Source organism: Erythrolamprus reginae, chromosome 3 (assembly GCF_031021105.1).
Source record: "Erythrolamprus reginae isolate rEryReg1 chromosome 3, rEryReg1.hap1, whole genome shotgun sequence".
In the NCBI taxonomy this organism is placed as follows: domain Eukaryota; kingdom Metazoa; phylum Chordata; class Lepidosauria; order Squamata; family Dipsadidae; genus Erythrolamprus; species Erythrolamprus reginae.
Window position 1 is genome coordinate 226,704,109 of NC_091952.1, and position 17,681 is coordinate 226,721,789.

General features: G+C 40.9%; 1 protein-coding gene across 2 annotated transcripts in view; it reads left to right on the forward strand.

Moving 5' to 3' along the window:
* Positions 1–17,681, forward strand: part of DPY19L4 (dpy-19 like 4) — a 54,394-nt gene that overhangs the window by 26,432 nt on the left and 10,281 nt on the right. The window contains exons 8-15 of one of the 2 annotated variants that reach the window (XM_070748071.1): positions 3,421–3,555; positions 4,603–4,734; positions 4,826–4,924; positions 5,730–5,803; positions 9,059–9,217; positions 10,283–10,399; positions 13,664–13,784; positions 17,323–17,379. In XM_070748071.1, the coding sequence (XP_070604172.1) occupies positions 3,421–3,555; positions 4,603–4,734; positions 4,826–4,924; positions 5,730–5,803; positions 9,059–9,217; positions 10,283–10,399; positions 13,664–13,784; positions 17,323–17,379 (894 nt within the window). The remainder of the gene's footprint in view (positions 1–3,420; positions 3,556–4,602; positions 4,735–4,825; positions 4,925–5,729; positions 5,804–9,058; positions 9,218–10,282; positions 10,400–13,663; positions 13,785–17,322; positions 17,380–17,681) is intronic. The other variant, XM_070748072.1, reaches the window with a different exon arrangement.

Here is a 17,681-nt window from a genome sequence, read left to right on the forward strand (position 1 = left end):
TCCTCCCGCCCGCAGCCGACTGACCGTGGGCTCCTTCCCGAGCTCCCTTCCTGAGCCTCCCGTTTTCTCTCCCCCCCCCCTCGCCCCTTCGCCTCCCTGTGTTCCTAGGAGAAGTGCTGGGGATTGAGGCAAGACAGACCTTCTGCTCCTCACCAGCACTTCTCCTAGGAACACAGGGGGGCGAAGGGGCGAGGGGGCGGAGAGAGAACGGGAAGCTCAGCATTCCGTCAGCCGCAGCGCTGGCTGTCAACTTTTCTTTTTAAAACTGGGCAGGAGCTGACTTGCCTCCCCAGTGTTAAAAAGAAAAGTTGACAGCCAGCGCTGCGACTGACGGAATGCTGAGCCTCACGTTCTCCCCCCCCACCTCGCCCCTTCCGGTTTCGGCGTTCGGCAACGGAGTCCGGCGCTGGGGCCATGCGGGGCCGCTCATCCAGGGGGGCGTGGACTGGCAAGTCGCCCTCCTTTCTCTTTCTTTCTCTCTCTTATACCACACCGGTAACAGGGAGAGAAAGAGAGAGAGCGGAGGGCACCTTGCCGGTCCACGCCCCCCTAGATGAGCGGCTCCGCATGGCCCCAGCGCCGCCCAGGGGTTTCCCCTTTGCCTGGGCGGCGGGAAGACCAAGGGAAGGTTCCTTCAGCCGCCCAACACCTGATCCGCTCCGCAGCGCGGCAACGGGGAAACCCCATCTTCGGATCCTCGCTGCGGAGCAGATCAGCTGTTGGGCGGCTGAAGGAACCTTCCCTTGGTCTTCCCCGCCGCCCACACGCAAACTCCACCATCTGCGCATGTGCGGCCATGAAAAAAATGGCGCACATGCGCAGATGGTGGTTTTTACTTCCGCATCCAGTATAACGCGGAAATCGGTTAGCGCGGGAGGTCTTGGAACGTAACCCCCGCGCTAATCGAGAGATCACTGTATAGACTTTTCACGAAGTTCGAACCCGCGAAAATCGAGGGAACACTGTACATCTGTTTATTTTTTTTAGAAAGATAACAACGTTTGCTAAAGCACATTATTCTTCCTGAACCAGGAAACTATTTATTAAGTTCCGCTTTTGAAGGTGTGGTCCTATTCCGCAAAACTCTGCTGTTAAAACTTCTGACCTTGAGATTGTTTGAGATATTTATGATCTCTTGCAGGAATTTTCTTCCTCTGAATCTTTGTTTCAAAAGAGACTTTCGACATTTTCCTTTGTTCAAGTTCAAACACTGGGCTCTTCCATGCTGCTGTCTTTAAGTTACATGACTCTTGTGTAAAACTGCCTGTAAAGGGAGCTAGCTTAAGAAGTCCTGCTCCATATTTAAAACCCCTCCTTTCTTTTGGCTCCAGAGACAGGGCTCTCCAACCTTGGCAACTTTAAGACTTGTGGACTTCAACTCCCAGAATTCCTCAGCCAGCAAAGCCAAGCTGGCTGAGTAATTCTGGGAGTTGAAGTCCACAAGTCTGGAAACTCCTAATCTGGACTGTGCTAGCCCTTGGTTGCTAGATTTCTCTGCTTCTTTGCCTCTCTTGCCTGAGCCAGGAAGACAATCACTTACATTTTTGTAGGCAAGTCTTTGAGGTCATGTAGTTTCTATTGAAAAATCTTTATTATCACACCTCCTGCCCCCATACTTGCCACCTTTCTAATTGTTGTGCCTGTTGGTGGACCAAATATACCTCCATTGTTTTACCATTCTCCCAATCACTTGTGCTATGGGAGGAAAATAACAAAACTCTCTGTCAGTTTTACTTGTTTAAGAAAAATGAAAAAAAATGTTTAAGAAAAATGAAAGAAAGGCCCACCACTCCTCTCCCACTGAAGCAAAACCATGAAGGATTCTGTTTGCAACCTTGTCTAACCAAATTTATAATGAATCACTTGGAATGAAAACACACAGTGGGCAGGGGGCTAATAAGAGCAGGAGAGGTGGTTGCAGAGAAGCAGCTGAACAGCTCACTCTTTCACCAATGCATTGCTGAAATTTAGGCGGTAGAGGTGGAGAAACAGAGTTCATCAATTAATGTCTCTTCAGATGGAAGCAAGCAAGTAACTCAGAGATGCCTGTGGAAAGAAACAATCAGAGGAAAATGTGCATTCCTATATACAGTGGTTAGATTTCTTTTAGTGGAGGTTAGATACAAGGATTGTTGTTGTTGTTGTTATTATTATTATTATTATTATTATTATTATTATTATTATTATTATTATTATTAATTTTATTCGATTTGTATGCCGCCCCTCTCCGGAGGGAAAGTATCTGGAAAGTAAGGTTACAGGGCACTTAGCTCTCACGGGGAATGTTTGCGAGGGAAGTTGGTATAACTATCATGTAGCAGGAAGCCAGAAGGAGACAACGGGGTGGCACAGCAGGTAGAGTGCTGTACTGCAGGCCACTGAAGCTGACTGTAGATCTGAAGGTCAGCTGTTCAAATCTCATCACCGGCTCAAGGTTGATTCAGCCTTCCATCCTTCCGAGGTGGGTAAAATGAGGAGCCGGATTGTGGGGGCAATAGCCTAGCTCTGTTAAAAAGTGCTACTGCTATCATGTTGTAAGCCGCCCTGAGTCTAAGGAGAAGGGCAGCATAAAAATTGAACAGATAGATAGATAGATAGATAGATAGATAGATAGATAGATAGATAGATAGATAGATAGATAGATAGATAGATAGATAGATAAACAAGCATTACCAGTGGTTAGTAGATCATTGACTGGCGTTGTGGTGAAGGTTAGAGATGCGCGTCCTAATTCTGTTTCTCTCCAAGTGCAAAGTACGTGCTGTAATATACTACCTGAATGCTAAGGGCATGAACGCTGCTGCGATGGGTGCCCAAGATTTGTTCGCAATGGTTGCCCAAGATTTTTCTCACTGATTGCTGAATTTTGAATTTTTTGGCCAAAGGAGATTGGGCATGGCGCCACTGCATTGATTGACGTTTGCTCTCTGGACTATGATGATAAGCCCAAGTCACTATACAGTTGAGAAACGCCTCGCCTTCAGTCTCAAAACGGTCAAGAAACGGAACTGACTCTGTCGATTTTGTGTGCTTCAGTTTTTTTTAAAAAAGGAAAATACAGCACACACTTTGCACTTGGAGGGAAACAGAATGAGGATGCTCATCCCTAACCTTCACCACAACTCCAGTCAATGACCTACTGACCACTGGCACTGCTTGTTCTCTTCTGCTAGCTTCCCACTACACAATAGTAATATCAACTTCCCCCGTGAACATTTCCCGCGAGAGCTACATGCCTTGTAACCTTACTTTCTAGATAACCCTCATACGTCTGCAACGGCACGATAACAAAACTCCCAAGCAATTCTACCTTGTCTTTCCCAGTATACATTCAAAGTTCCTAAGTTTAATTGGTTATTTGTAATGCATTTTACACCACTGTTTCCCTTTTCTTCTCTTCCATCTTATGCTCTGTTTCAGAGAGTTTGTTACCTGCTGGTCAGTGCTTCAACATACACTTTTATGATGATGTGGGAATACAGTCATTATTTACTGTTTATCCAAGCAGTCTCTCTTTTTCTGCTCGATGTCATGGGGTTCACACACAGAGAGAAGGTATCTGGACATTCATTATATACAGGGTTATTATATTGTCTTTGTTATTGTTGTGAGCCGCCCCGAGTCTACGGAGAGGGGCGGCATACAAATCTAATAAATAAATAAAATAAATAAAAAGAATGATCCTATTTCATGACGCATGGCTTCAGTTCACAATACTCAATCCTCATCGTCACGTAATGAGTCGGTGGCCATTTGAAAGAGGAATTGTCTTAAGTTTTGAATGGCTGCCACAAGGGAATGGCGATGACCTTAAACATATAATAACAACAGCGATCAACTCAGTGCATTGTAGATTGTGATATGCGATAGTCGTGTGGGAGGAATTCTCTTATCGCATTGATGTTGCTCGTGCAACATTGAATTCTTGTAAGACGGGAAATAAAGTTGATCGTGAGTAGAATAATTCTGACCTGGCTTGAGTTTTCTACTTCTTTTCTTTAATAAAATATTGTGTCATGAAATCGGTTCATCCTCTACCTAAGAACGCCTCTACTTATAAAGTTTTCTAGATAAGAACCGGGTGTTCAAGATTTTTTTGCCTCTTCTCAAGAACCATTTTCCACTTACAAACCAGAGCCTCCGAAATTGTAACCGGAAAAGGCAGGGAGAAGCCTCTGTGGGGCCTCTCTAGGAATCTCCTGGGAGGAAACAGGGCCGGAAAAGGCAGGGGAAAGCCTCTGTGGGGCCTCTCTAGGAATCTCCTGGGAAAGAAACAGGGCCTCCACCTTCCCTGTGATTTCCCAAATCACACGCATTATTTGCTTTTACATTGATTCCTGTGGGAAAAATTGCTGCTTCTTACAAACTTTTCTACTTAAGAACCTGGTCACGGAATGAATTAAGTTCGTAAGTAGAGGTACCACTGTACTTTGAAATTCGGATTTGGTTTTGTTTTCTTTGCCTTCTGTAAGTTCCATCTGTTGGGTTGGGGTGGGTTTAATAACAAAACAAAAAACAGGACAGAGAGCAAATTGTTGTGCAGCTGCAACTTGGAATTTCTTAAAAATCAAGAATGTTGATATTTTGTTTCCCCATCTGTAGGTGCATGAAATATATAAAATCTACCTGTTTTCCCTCTTCTTGGGATACGTGTTGCAGTTTGAGAATCCAGCTTTATTAGTATCTCCATTATTAAGCCTTGCTGCAACAGCCTTGTTGGCAAAATACCTTCAGGTAAGGTTGGAGACATTATTTGTAGTTATGCACTTCTCTGTGTTATGGTTTCTATTGATAAATAAACAGATCTGTTGCCTTCTTTTTGTAGATGAGTATGAAAAAGGGAACTCTTCTTTCAAGGATGCTGAAAGTCATCTATTTTTATTTGGTATTCACGGTGACAGTGACCTTGAATCTTACAATGAAGGTAACCTTTATCTTTAAAACCTTTCATTTAATTCTGCACAATAATGCAGGTAAATTGTATGTAAGTTCCGAGAGAGGAGGAAACTTCTGATGAAATTACTTCCTGGTGTGTTTTTTTTAAACTGGTAAAATAGTTAATGGATTAAGCCAGCCAAACCTCTCCGAATAGTGCAGAGGTCTTCAAACTTTAAAACTTGTGGACTTCAACTCCCAGAATTCTCAAGCCATTTTCCAGGCTGTTTTCAGGCCATTGTTTGGCCCATTCTTTACTCTAAAATGGTTGAAAACCGGTCTGAAAATGCCTCTCGAAACAGCCTGAAAACGGCCATTTTTTGACCCTCAAATGGCTGACAACTTGTGTGAAAATGGTCCTCAAACAGTCATTTTTTACCCTAAAATGGCTGACAACTGGTGTGAAAATGGCCCCCAAACAGCCTGAAAACAGCCCCCAAAAAGGCCTGGAAATGGCCTGGAAAATTATCTGTTTTGGGGTGTTTTTCAGGCTGTTTTCAGGCAACTCTGGCATCCGCGAAGACCAGTTAGCCAGCGCACATGCCCACTGGAAACCAGAAGGGCAGCTGGCGACGATGCCACCTCTGACCCGCATCCCACAGTTTCGCCATCACAGCTATAGAGCAACCATATCTGAGACACAGAGGTTTCCCTTCAATCTTTGTTACATAAATATGTTTTCTGTCAGAAAATGTAATGCCAGTAATCAAATGATACTTAACTAATCTCTGATAATTCTGTTATCTGAGTGAAAAGAATGTTATCTATATGCAGTATGTCTTTTTTTTTTCCAGACATTTATTTCCCATAAAGAAAATGAGCATTTAATGAATGTCCTTGAAGTAAAATTCGGATTAAATACAAATAAGTAAGTTTGACGTAATGATCTACCTAATTGTAAAACAATTGTTTATTTTAATATGATGATAGTTTATAAAACAAATAAATAAATAAGCACACTTCTAAGAGGTATGGTGGGTTGTTAAACAGTATGTTTTGAGTTATGTTCTGAATTTTAACGAAGGGGGATCCGACCTTAGCTCAAATAGCACATACTTATTAGACAGCATTTTGTATTTGGTTTCCAAAAGGGATTATTTATTTATTTATTTATTTTATTACTTAGATTTGTATGTCGCCCCTCTCCGAAGACTCGGAGTGGTATATAACAGTGTAATTATAGTACTCTCAAAAGCTGTTGTTTCCTTTGAATGCTTCTGCTGCTGTGTAAAAGGAGACAGCTACTTTTAGCTGACAGCTACTTAGAGGTGTATTTCTGGGCTGCAAAAAAGCACTATGAAGTGGTATATAAATGCTTTTGCTATTGCTACTTTTAATGATGCAGATAGGTATTCCATTGACGCTTCAAGGCCTTTTAGAGGTCCAGTGGGAAACCCTGCACACACAGTCCTCATAATTATGTGCTAGGAGCACTGGATGAAGCCTTGCATCAGTTTTGAGCATCTTCTCTGCCCATATATAGTAGCAGTTGACATAAGCAAAAACTTGGGTCTTGAGACATCTCTGGGTTCTTTTTTAAATGTCCTTGAGGAAATGCTATGAACTGTGGAGGTAAAGTCTTAGAAGCCAGAATAATTGCTGAATAAAGATGAGACACTAGTCCCTTGTAAACTGAGGTTCAAGTACCAATAAGAACACAATAAATTACCAAGCAGCAGTTCTGGAATAATTTTCTGTATTCCTTTAGTTTGCTTTGTTTCATGCTTTTTTCTTGTGGAATGTTTTTATGATTGGAATCCACATCAATTTGATCAGCCCTGATCATCAAACACGCTGGCCTGAGATTGATAGAAATAAGAATTCAGCATCATCTAGTGGGTTTCCTCAAAACATGCCTTATTTGGTGAGAGATCTCAGGAGTAGGTGTTAGTTAAGTGAGATCTGTGGACTAGTAAACCTGAGGGAGAACCTAAAAGGTCAAGGAGTTAAACGGAAAGCAAAGCTGAAGTAGTTGTTGTTGTGGTTAGCTCTGGCCCAGCTCCTGCCTCAAGGAATGTGGAGGTGGATGTGGGGGAAACATCCACATGTCACAGGCCTGTTTTGCTCCCGATAGAGTCAACTGGTGAATTATCCAATGACGAAGGAAGTGTGGATGTGATGGAAGAGGGGGGCTTGGCTGACAGCCCAGGAGGAGATCAATCTTCCTTATCTTCATTGGATTTGTTGGATTCAGATGAGGAACGTATGACAGACCCACGTAGAGCTATGCATAGGAGAGAACAACTTAAGACATATTACAGGAGATAAGAGAGGCCACCTGTACAGTGATACCTCGTCTTACAAATGCCTCGTCATACAAACTTTTCGAGATACAAACCCGGGGTTTAAGATTTTTTTGCCTCTTCTTACAAACCATTTTCACCTTACAAACCCACTACTGCTGCTGGGATTCCCCGCCTCCAGACTTCCGTTGCCTGAGGCTCCCCTCCATGGGAAACACCACCTCCGGACTTCCATGTTTTTGTGATGCTGCAGGGGAATCCCAGCAACGCAAAAATGGGCAACAGAAGTCTGGAGGTGGGGTTTCCCAGCAAGGGGAGCCTCACTGAAATCGCAGCATCGCAAAAACACAGAGGTCCGGAGGTGGAGTTTTGAGGACTTCCATTGCCAGTGAAGCACCCATTTTTGCGATGCTGGGATTCCCCTGCAGCATCACAAACACACAGAAGTCCGAAGGTGGGGTTTCCCATGGAGGGGAGCCTCAGGGGAATCCCAGCAGCACAAAAACGGGCGCTTCAGCTGGCAAAAGGGGTGAATTTTGGGCTTGCATGCATTAATCGCTTTTCCATTGATTCTTATGGGAAACATTGTTTCATCTTACAAACTTTTCATCTTAAGAATCTTGTCCCAGAACCAATTAAGTTTGTAAGACAAGGTATCACTGTGGTTGGGTGGGGCTCCAGTAATTAGAGCTGCTGATAAATAGCAACGTGCTGGCTTGGCCATTGTGGAAGATTATCTGATCGTAGTTCGTCAAGACCGTGACTTGCTGTTTATATTCAAGACTTTGTTTGAATTCCCAGATTCTGGACTATAATTCATTGTGAGTGTTTATCACTGTTTGGACAACAGTAGCTGTGACCCAATTTCACAGTTACTGAGTTAGTAATTGAATTTATTACTGGACTTCGTTCTTGTATTGTATTTCAACTGTGCCTTGTTGCTACAAGAAATCCCTTTGAAGTTTAAAAGGGAGTTTTTTCTTCTCTTCTGTTGATAAAGAACATTTATTTGCCTTCTATCGTGTGTGTGTGTGTGTCTGCTTGGACTAATAACCTGTAATTAAGGGCTTTTGGCACACGCCGGCAGAACAGTTGTTAGGTAGACAGCAAGCAAGGAAGCAGGTGGAACATTTGGGAAGAAAGAAACATGCTTATGTTCAGGGGAAGTTGGGAAGATGGCCTCAGCTGAGAGTATGAAGTTGTCTTTCTGTAGAAAATGGAAATGCTCAGAGGCTGTGAAAGTGGAAGAATTCCAGATAAAATGGGACTGAATAGACTCCGGCCAAACATGCACATGGTTCCTGAAAAACTTAAGAACGGCCCCTAAGACTTTTTAAAACACATTTTCAAATCTTAATTTTAAGGTACCCCCCCCCCCAAAATTAACAATTGTGGAAAAAACATTATATTTTAATTAAAGTGTACATTAACTTAAAGTAGGGGTCTCCAACTTTGACAACTTTAAGAGTTATGGATTTCAATTTCCAGAATTCCTTAGAATTCTGGGAGTTGAAGTCCACAACTCTTAAGGTTGCCAAGTTTGGAGACCCTTGACTTAAAACTACACACTTTTCTTTATTCTCATTGTTCTACTTCAGAGAGTCTGCCACTGAAAGGCCAAAATGAGCCACTCTGCTTTTAAAACAGAGTTTATAGAAGAGATGGGCAGCATAAAAATTAACAAATAAATAAAACCAATGAAATAAACTCCATAGGTGGCCCTGTTGCTTGTCCTTTTAAACATTTATTTCTGTGCAAAATGAAGACTTGTTTAGGGAACAGCCTTTCCTATGCCAACCCAGTCAGTGCAACAGGTTATTCTGATTGACTAGGATCATGTCTGGCTATTTAATGTGTTTCGCTTCCATTAACATTAATAGGAACTTCACAGTTAATTGGATGCTTTGTCAAGAATCACTTCAGACGCCATCCCAAGACTTCTTCCTGCGGCTCACTCATTCCTCGCTGTTGCCATTCTACATTTTAGTGCTAATTATTTGCCTTGCTTCTGTAGGTCAGGCTTCCTTTAGGAAAATGGGGTAAGTTGATTTTGATCAAGTTTCATTTTTGTTCCAGAGTTTCTGTAGATACTGCCCTGTTTCCCCCAAAATAAGACATCCCCTGATAATAAGCCCAATTGGGCTTTTGAGTTCATGGCAATAAGGCCAAGCGCTTATCTCAGGGTTCAAAAAATATAAGACAGGGTCTTATTTTCGGGAAAATATAGTAGTTACTTAGTGTAAATTATACACCCATTATACGTTGCATAAGGGGCTCCCAAGCTGAAGAAAGTGGTAGAATTAAATTTGAAATCTAACTTCCTTTTCATATGGTATAAGTACAATACCTGCATGTCATATTTGCATATGTGTTTAACACTTTTGTCCCTCTTCAAAATTAGAAAGAACATGAGCTGCCTTTGTGCTTGTTGTAGACTTTCCTCCACCCCCCACCGCCCCCAAATACTTCTAAATACTTCCAGAATACTTCTATAATTGGAGCCTATTGCAAATAGCTTGTGACTATTTTAAACATTCTTTATGTTAGAAAGCATATCTGGATAGTTAGAATAATCCAAGAATTTGGGATAACTTCTTGAACTGGGTAGAATTCACTATCCATTCATACTCTGTTTATTGATCAATACATTATAGTATGGGTTTAGATTGCCTCATTCTGTCCTTGAATCTCCTTTGCTATACAGTTTTCTTGAATTATTGTTAAGACCTCAGAGTTTAGATTTAAGAAAAAATATATAATGAAGAGTACAATAATGAAGGCATACAAATCCAATGAATGAATGAATGAATGAATGAATGAATGAATGAATGAATGAATGTTGGGTCTGATGGATCATTTAATTATCAAGCACTCCGAGAGAGAGATAAGTGTTTGTTTGTTTGTTTGTTTGTTTGTTTGATTATTTGTTTGTTTGTTTGTTTGTTTGTTTGTTTATGTGTTTGTTTATGTGTTTGTTTGTTTGTTTGTTTATTGGATTTATATGCCGCCCATCTCCGAGGACTCGGGGCAGCTTACAACATATAAAAACAATACAGCATCATAATCCATGATGACCCTGTCTTCTTTCTCTTCCAATGTTACAGCAATAAACAAGTCAATGAGCCAATCGCACATGAGGGCGGGATTGGTGAAAGACCAGAAGTAGCCTACCATATATTGCACACAGTTTCTTTGGGGTTGCTTTCTATGATGATGGAAGGGTGAGTCTGTAAGAATACTGCATGCATTTCTTTTCACTGGGAAGGTGGAAGATATTATTGTTTATGTTATATACATATGGGTTTTTTTTAAAAGAATTCCCTGAACTTGGATAAAAATTGTTATGATTTTTAAATAAATATTTTTGGCTGGCTAATAACAGGCTAGAATTACAACAATCTTTATATTGAAGAAGAATTTAGGGAGACTTCCAGTGGGAATATCTATTTAAGTGAATTTGTTATTATTACTTTTGTACTCATCAAAAGGTGTTTTGCACATGTAAAAAGATGAGAATTAATAACATAGCTGAAAATTAACTTAAGGCATTTGCTCCTACAAAGTGCAGCATTAATCACCAAAATTAGATGATTTTAAAAGGCAGTTTAGAAAAATCAGGTAGAGATAAGAATATAAATGAATGCTGACCATGATTAGCTTTATGTTACTTCGAATATTGCTTATGGAATATCTCTGCATAGTTGCGTAGAAACAGTAATAAAGGAGGAATACATTCTCATGTTGTGAGTTTCCCAAAAGTATTTAATTGGCTACCATAAAAAATACAAACTAAAAGATAAAGATTTTTGATATTGTTATTATCTTGGTTCCCTTTAAAATAAAAAATTACAACCAGTTAAATTCTAGCACCTACTGTCATTGTGTGAACTTTTGACTGCAAATAAAATGTAGCTTAATGTGCATTACGGACTTTTACACTTGGTATTGATCATTGCAATATCAGATTTAGGTAGGCAACCTGTGATCTTAGAACAGAGGTCTTCAAACTTGGCAACTTTAAGACTTGTGAACTTCAACTCCCAGAATTATGTAGCCAGCATAGAAAATTCCAGGAGTAGAAGTCCACAAGTTTTAAAGTTGTTAGGTTTGGGGATTCCTATCTTAGAACCACGGATGAGGGTTTCATCTGATCTTTGAATTTTATGCCATCATCCGCACTCCAAGGAGTAGTAGTAAAACCAGATCAAAATTTGCTTTAATTTTATTTGTATGTAGTTAAACATAAATGTATTTCATTAGAAATAAATGTTAGGTAGGTCCAGTAATGTTTATATTTTCCCTCTTTCAAGTTCTGAAAGCAATGTTTAGACATCTTGGATGACCTGATATAAAGCTATCTTGGGTGCTCTGAAACGTTTTGGTTGTACCTTCTAGTACAGGGGTGTCAAACTCAAGGCCCAGGGGCTGGATCTGGCCTCCGGTGTATTTAGGTCTGGCCCGTGGGGCCATCGTGGAAGCCGTGAAGGATCACCCTGCAGTGCTTCTGCCAGCAAAACGAAACTCACAAGGGCCATGGGTGGCCCTCCCAAGCTCTATTTTCACTGGCAGAGGGTTGCAGGAGGCCGTTGCAGCCAAAAACAGAGTTCGGGAGCCCGTTTTCGCTTCCAGAGCGCTCGTGCCACCACAGGCACCCCCAACAAAAAAGACATTGAGCTGGCCATGCCAACCTTAGCCATGCTCACTCCAGCCCCCTGAGGTGAAACACAACCCTAAGGCAACCCTCAATGAAATTGAGTTTGACAGCCTTGTTCTAGCAGGTCTGATTAGGTCCCACAGAGTTGGCCTTCTCCGGGTCCCGTCGACTAAACAATGTCGTTTGGTGGGACCAGGAGAAGAGCCTTCTCTGTGGCGGCCCCAACCCTCTGGAACCAGCTCCCCCCGGAGATTAGAACTGCCCCTACCCTCCTTGCCTTTCGTAAAGTTCTTAAGACCCATCTCTGCCGTCAGGCATGTGGGAACTGAGACATCTCCCCTGGGCCTATACAGTTTATACATGGTATGTTTGTGTGTATGTTTGCTTTTAATAATGGGTTTTTTAGTGTTTTTTAAATTATTAGATTTGTTCTTACATTGTTCTTGTTATTGTTGTGAGCCGCCCCGAGTCTACGGAGAGGGGCAGCATACAAATCTAATAGATAGATAGATAGATAGATAGATAGATAGATAGATAGATAGATAGATAGATAGATAGATAGATAGATAAATATGGGTTGGGTATACAAATCTAATGAATAATAATAATAATAATAATAATAATAATAATAATAATAATAATAATAATAAGGGTTGGGACTAATAGAGGCCAGACAATTATTTGCTCTTTAGAAAACTTTCTTGCAACTGTCTCTTATATATGGGTAAATAAACATGCGAGGGAAACATTATCTGCTATTTCTAACTTAGGGAAAACTACAGAATCAAGACCAAATTTCTGAATAAGGAATGTTCATATTCATAGCGAACAGTATTTTGTTTTATTGTTTAGTATAATATCTGATATTACCCAGCCTTAAAGAAAAGTCACACATAGGTGAATCTTCCAGGGACTTGCAAAATGTTATAGATACAAATAGCTGACATTCCTGTTGAGTTGACATGATACAAATTTGGGCACTGATTAATAAAAAGAATTGCTTAGATGCACCTAGAAGACATCTAACTTTTGGCATTATAAAAGCCTTGATCATCCTGATACATGACATTATTAGGAGAAGAACAGGGAGAATGTGAACCCCATTTGTTCTTGACTTCTTAGAAACAGTTGGCACCAGTTGATGCAAGAAATGTTTTCACGTGGTAACTGACTTTTACCCAGAAGTCGGTTTGCAAAATTTGCAGAGGGTTACAACTGCCTCACAGATTTCTATTTGTTTCTTCTTTGTGCACATGAAATTGGTGCCCATGAAGCTATCTTAGAATTGGCAGTTAAGTACCAATATAGTGTACAGTGTTCCCTTGCTTTTTGCAGGGGATGCGTTCCGAGGCCGCCCGCGAAAGTCAAATTTCCACGAAGTAGAGATGCGGAAGTAAATACACTATTTTTGGCTATGAACAGTATAAAAAACCTTCCCTTAACACTTTAAACCCCTAAATTGCAATTTGCCATTCCCTTAGCAACCATTTAGATTGTTACTCACCACGTTTATTTATTAAAGTTTATTTTAAAAAATATTTATTAAAAGCAGACGAAAGTTTGGCGATGACATATGACGTCATCAGGTGGGAAAAACCGTGGTATAGGGAAAAAACACGCAAAGTATTTTTTAATTAATATTTTTGAAAAACCGTGGTATAGACTTTTCACGAAGTTCGAATCTGCGAAAATCGAGGGAACACTGTACATGAAATTTAACCCTTCTCATTTCCCAAGTCCGAGTTCTGGGAGTTCTGCCAAACTTTGCCTTTTTTGCCACATCAGTACTGCCCTTTATCCTTTTTTCCCTGGACTTTTGTTGTTTCTCTAGAATGAAATATGTGTGGACTCCGTATGTTTGTATGATTGCGGCATTTGGAGTCTGTTCTCCTGAGCTTTGGACGACTCTTTTCAAGTGGATCCGACTGAAAACTGTGCATCCTGTCCTGCTGGTGAGTCCATCTTGTTTATAGTGGCTATAAGGCATGATATTCACTGGTAAGAATATAAAAAAATCACCTCTTATTAAAATAATGGACTGCAGACAGGATATAGTCACGCCTTTCTATCCTGGTATCTTCTAGATATGGTCAGACTGCAGTTTTCTGAAATTTGGGTCCTTGGTCAAAGGCTGTTCTGAGTCTTTTAGGAGACCATCATTTTAAGAAAAAATGATATACAGTGGTACCTCATGATACGAACTTAATTGGTTCCAGGAGGAGGTTCGTAAGGTGAAATGTTCGTAAGACAAAACAATGTTTCCCATAGGAATCAATGTAAAAGCAAATAATGGGTGCAAATCCTTCAGGAAAATCCCAAACTTTAGAAGGGAGGCAAACAGAGGGCAGGGAGGAGCAGCTAAAGGGGGCGGGTGGAAGAAGCAAGGCTAGGCTAAAGGGTGAGTGGGAAGGAAGAAAGGCAAGGGGGGCACCCCTCCCTTTTCTTTCTTCAAAAGACACCCTTTCAGTGCCTCTGCAAGCATGCTGTACTCTGCAAACTCTTTCCCCCTCTAAGCCGCCCCTCCCTTTTCTTTCTTCAAAAGACACCCTTTCAGTGCCTCTGCAAGCACGCTGTTCTACTTTTGTTAATGCAAAGTCTTTCCCCCTCCAAGCCGCCCCTCCCTTTTCTTTCTTCAAAAGACACCCTTTCAGTGTCTCTGCAAGCAGGCTGTTGTCTGCAAACTCTTTCCCCCTCCAAGCCGCCCCTCCCTTATCTTTTTTCAAAAAAGGGGGGAAAAAGAAATCCCTTCATCCCAGCAGCAGCGGCTTGGGTTCGTAAGGTGAAAATAGTTCGGAAGAAGAGGCAAAAAAATCTTAAACACCGGGTTCTTATCTCGAAAAGTTCGTTAGAAGAGGCGTTCGTAAGATGAGGAACCACTGTACTGTATTTTTTGTAGTATAAGACGTATCTATTTTCCCCTTAAAAGAGGCTGAAATTTTTGGTGTGCCTTATACTCCGAATGTAGCTTTTTCAAAACTTTCCCCCCCCCCAGCCTTAAGGTGATAATGATCTTCTCAGCTCTTCCTTGCTTGTTTTTAATTGCTATTCCCTCCAAACAATTTTTTTCCCAGCCCTAATGAGGTGCTAGCGATCTTCCCGGTTTGCAGGATTTTTTCATTCCTACTCCCTCTAGTTTTTTTCCAGCCCTAAGTATTTGCAGGCTTGTTTTCATTGCTACTCCCTCCGAAATAGATTTTTTTTTCAGCCTAACCAGGGGATAAAATAATGTGCTGAAGCTGATCAGACTAAGGCTGCTACCCAGATGAATACCTGATAGGTAGATTCCCCCCCCCCCTTTTTTTTCCTTCCCCAAAACTAAGGTGTGTCTTATACTCCGAAAAATATGGTAAGTAGGATTCAAAGGGAATGATTTATGGATGGGGCTTGCCCTATAGATTTTATAGGTAAAGGCAGGAAAAGACTTGTGGTTGTCGAGACTTGTATTATCTCTAAGTTGCATATTATTTTAACATGATTGTTGCAGTTCAGGATGAATCACTGTACAGTGGTACCTCATGATACGAACTTAATTGGTTCCAGGAGGAGGTTCGTAAGGTGAAAAGTTCGTAAGATGAAATAATGTTTCCCATAGGAATCAATGTAAAAGCAAATAATGCGTGCAAATCCTTCAGGAAAATCCCAAACTTTAGAAGGGAGGCGAACAGAGGGCAGGGAGGAGCAGCTAAAGGGGGCGGGTGGAAGAAGCAAGGCTAGGCTAAAGGGTGAGTGGGAAGGAAGAAAGGCAAGGGGGGCAACCCTCCCTTTTCTTTCTTCAAAAGACACCGTTTCAGTTCCTTTGCAAGCATGTTGTTCTCTGCAAAAAATTTCCTCCCCCAAGCTGCCCCTCCCTCCTCCCTTTTCTTTCTTAAAAAGATACCCTTTCAGTTCCTTTGCAAGCATGTTGTTCTCTGCAAAATGTTTCCTACTCCAAGCAGCCCCTCCCTTTTCTTTCTTCAAAAAAGGGGGGAAAAAGAAACCCCTTCATCCCAGCAGCAGCTGCTTGGGTTCGTAAGGTGAAAATAGTTCGGAAGAAGAGGCAAAAAAATCTTAAACACCGGGTTCGTATCTTGAAAAGTTCGTTAGAAGAGGCGTTCGTAAGATGAGGTACCACTGTATTTGATTTGCTCTTTGGCTCAAGAGCTACAGGTTTAGAGAAACGTCAGGCAAAATGCGAGGCACAGTGTGATCGTGACAAGGTGGAATGCAGAAATATTGGTATTCTGTGACTGTTCTTATTCTGTGATCCTGATTACCTGGCAAAACAGTCTTGCCAAGGACTAAATCAGGAGAAGGAAAGACTATATAGGCAACCTGTTTAAAATGCTAAGGGGGCCCTAAATTATATCTTGTCTTCTTCTTTCCCTTTTTTTGGTTGCAAAGCAGAGGCTGTAGTAACATATGGCAATCTGAATACTGTACTTGGTTGAGTAAATGTCTGAACTTTGTCGATGGTTGTCTCACTGGAGCTGAAGAAATACAGGCATTTTGATATCTTCTATGAGTGTGTCTGCTGGCTCACATATGCTTACATGATACCTCACCTACATGACCTCACCTACAAAAAGATATTGACAAAATTGAACGGGTCCAAAGACGGGCTACAAGAATGGTGGAAGGTCTTAAGCATAAAACGTATCAGGAAAGACTTAATGAACTCAATCTGTATAGTCTGGAGGACAGAAGGAAAAGGGGGGACATGATCGAAGCATTTAAATATGTCAAAGGGTTAAATAAGGTTCAGGAGGGAAGGGTTTTTAATAGGAAAGTGAACACAAGAACAAGGGGACACAATCTGAAGTTAGTTGGGGGAAAGATCAAAAGCAACATGAGAAAATATTATTTTACTGAAAGAGTAGTAGATCCTTGGAACAAACTTCCAGCAGACGTGGTTGGTAAATACACAGTAACTGAATTTAAACATGCCTGGGATAAACATATATCCATCCTAAGATAAAATACAGAAAATAGTATAAGGGCAGACTAGATGGATCATGAGGTCTTTTTCTGCCGTCAGTCTTCTATGTTTCTATGATAAATACATAGCCGAAAACGTGCTCCTTTTGTACATTTATTGGCCATTTTTTGAACATAGGTTCAAGCCTGGTAGAGCTGCCATCTGCCAATTTGGTATTTTCTAGGTGATATGTTTTTTACATCTCTTTGCTAGCTGAGCATACATTAGAGGTACAATTCTTTTGCCCTTTAACGGTGGTGTATTGGCAACGTTAAATGAGGATTTCCTCATTTGAACCATGTATTTTTGTACTTACTGACTGCTATTCTGTTCCAAAAGAACTCTATATGCCATCTTTCATCAATGTTAGGATATAATATGCCTATTAAGAAAAAGAAAAGATCAATGAGGTGTATTCCTAAGTAGATCTGTAGCCCCAAGACATACAGTAGTGATTTGAAAGAATCTGCATGGGTGGGGACCATAAAGAAAGTCTGAAATATATAACTATTTTATCTGTCTATTTACTTTTCTAGGCTCTCATTCTGAGTATGGCTGTTCCAGCTATTATAGGTTTTAGTTTGTGGAAAGAGGTAAGAATAGAGTATTATATAAAATATAACTATTGCCTCCCCCCCCCCCCTAACTATGCAGCATATTGGAAGATTTAATGATAAGAGCTAATACTTGGTTTTGATACAGTTCGCAACATTATGTACATAGAAATTTTCCTATACAGTGTTCCCTCGATTTTCGCGGGTTCGAACTTCACGAAAAGTCTATACCACGGTTTTTCAAAAATATTAATTAAAAAATACTTTGCGGTTTTCCCCCCTATACCACGGTTTTTCCTGCCCGATGACGTCATAGGTCATCACCAAACTTTCGTCCACCT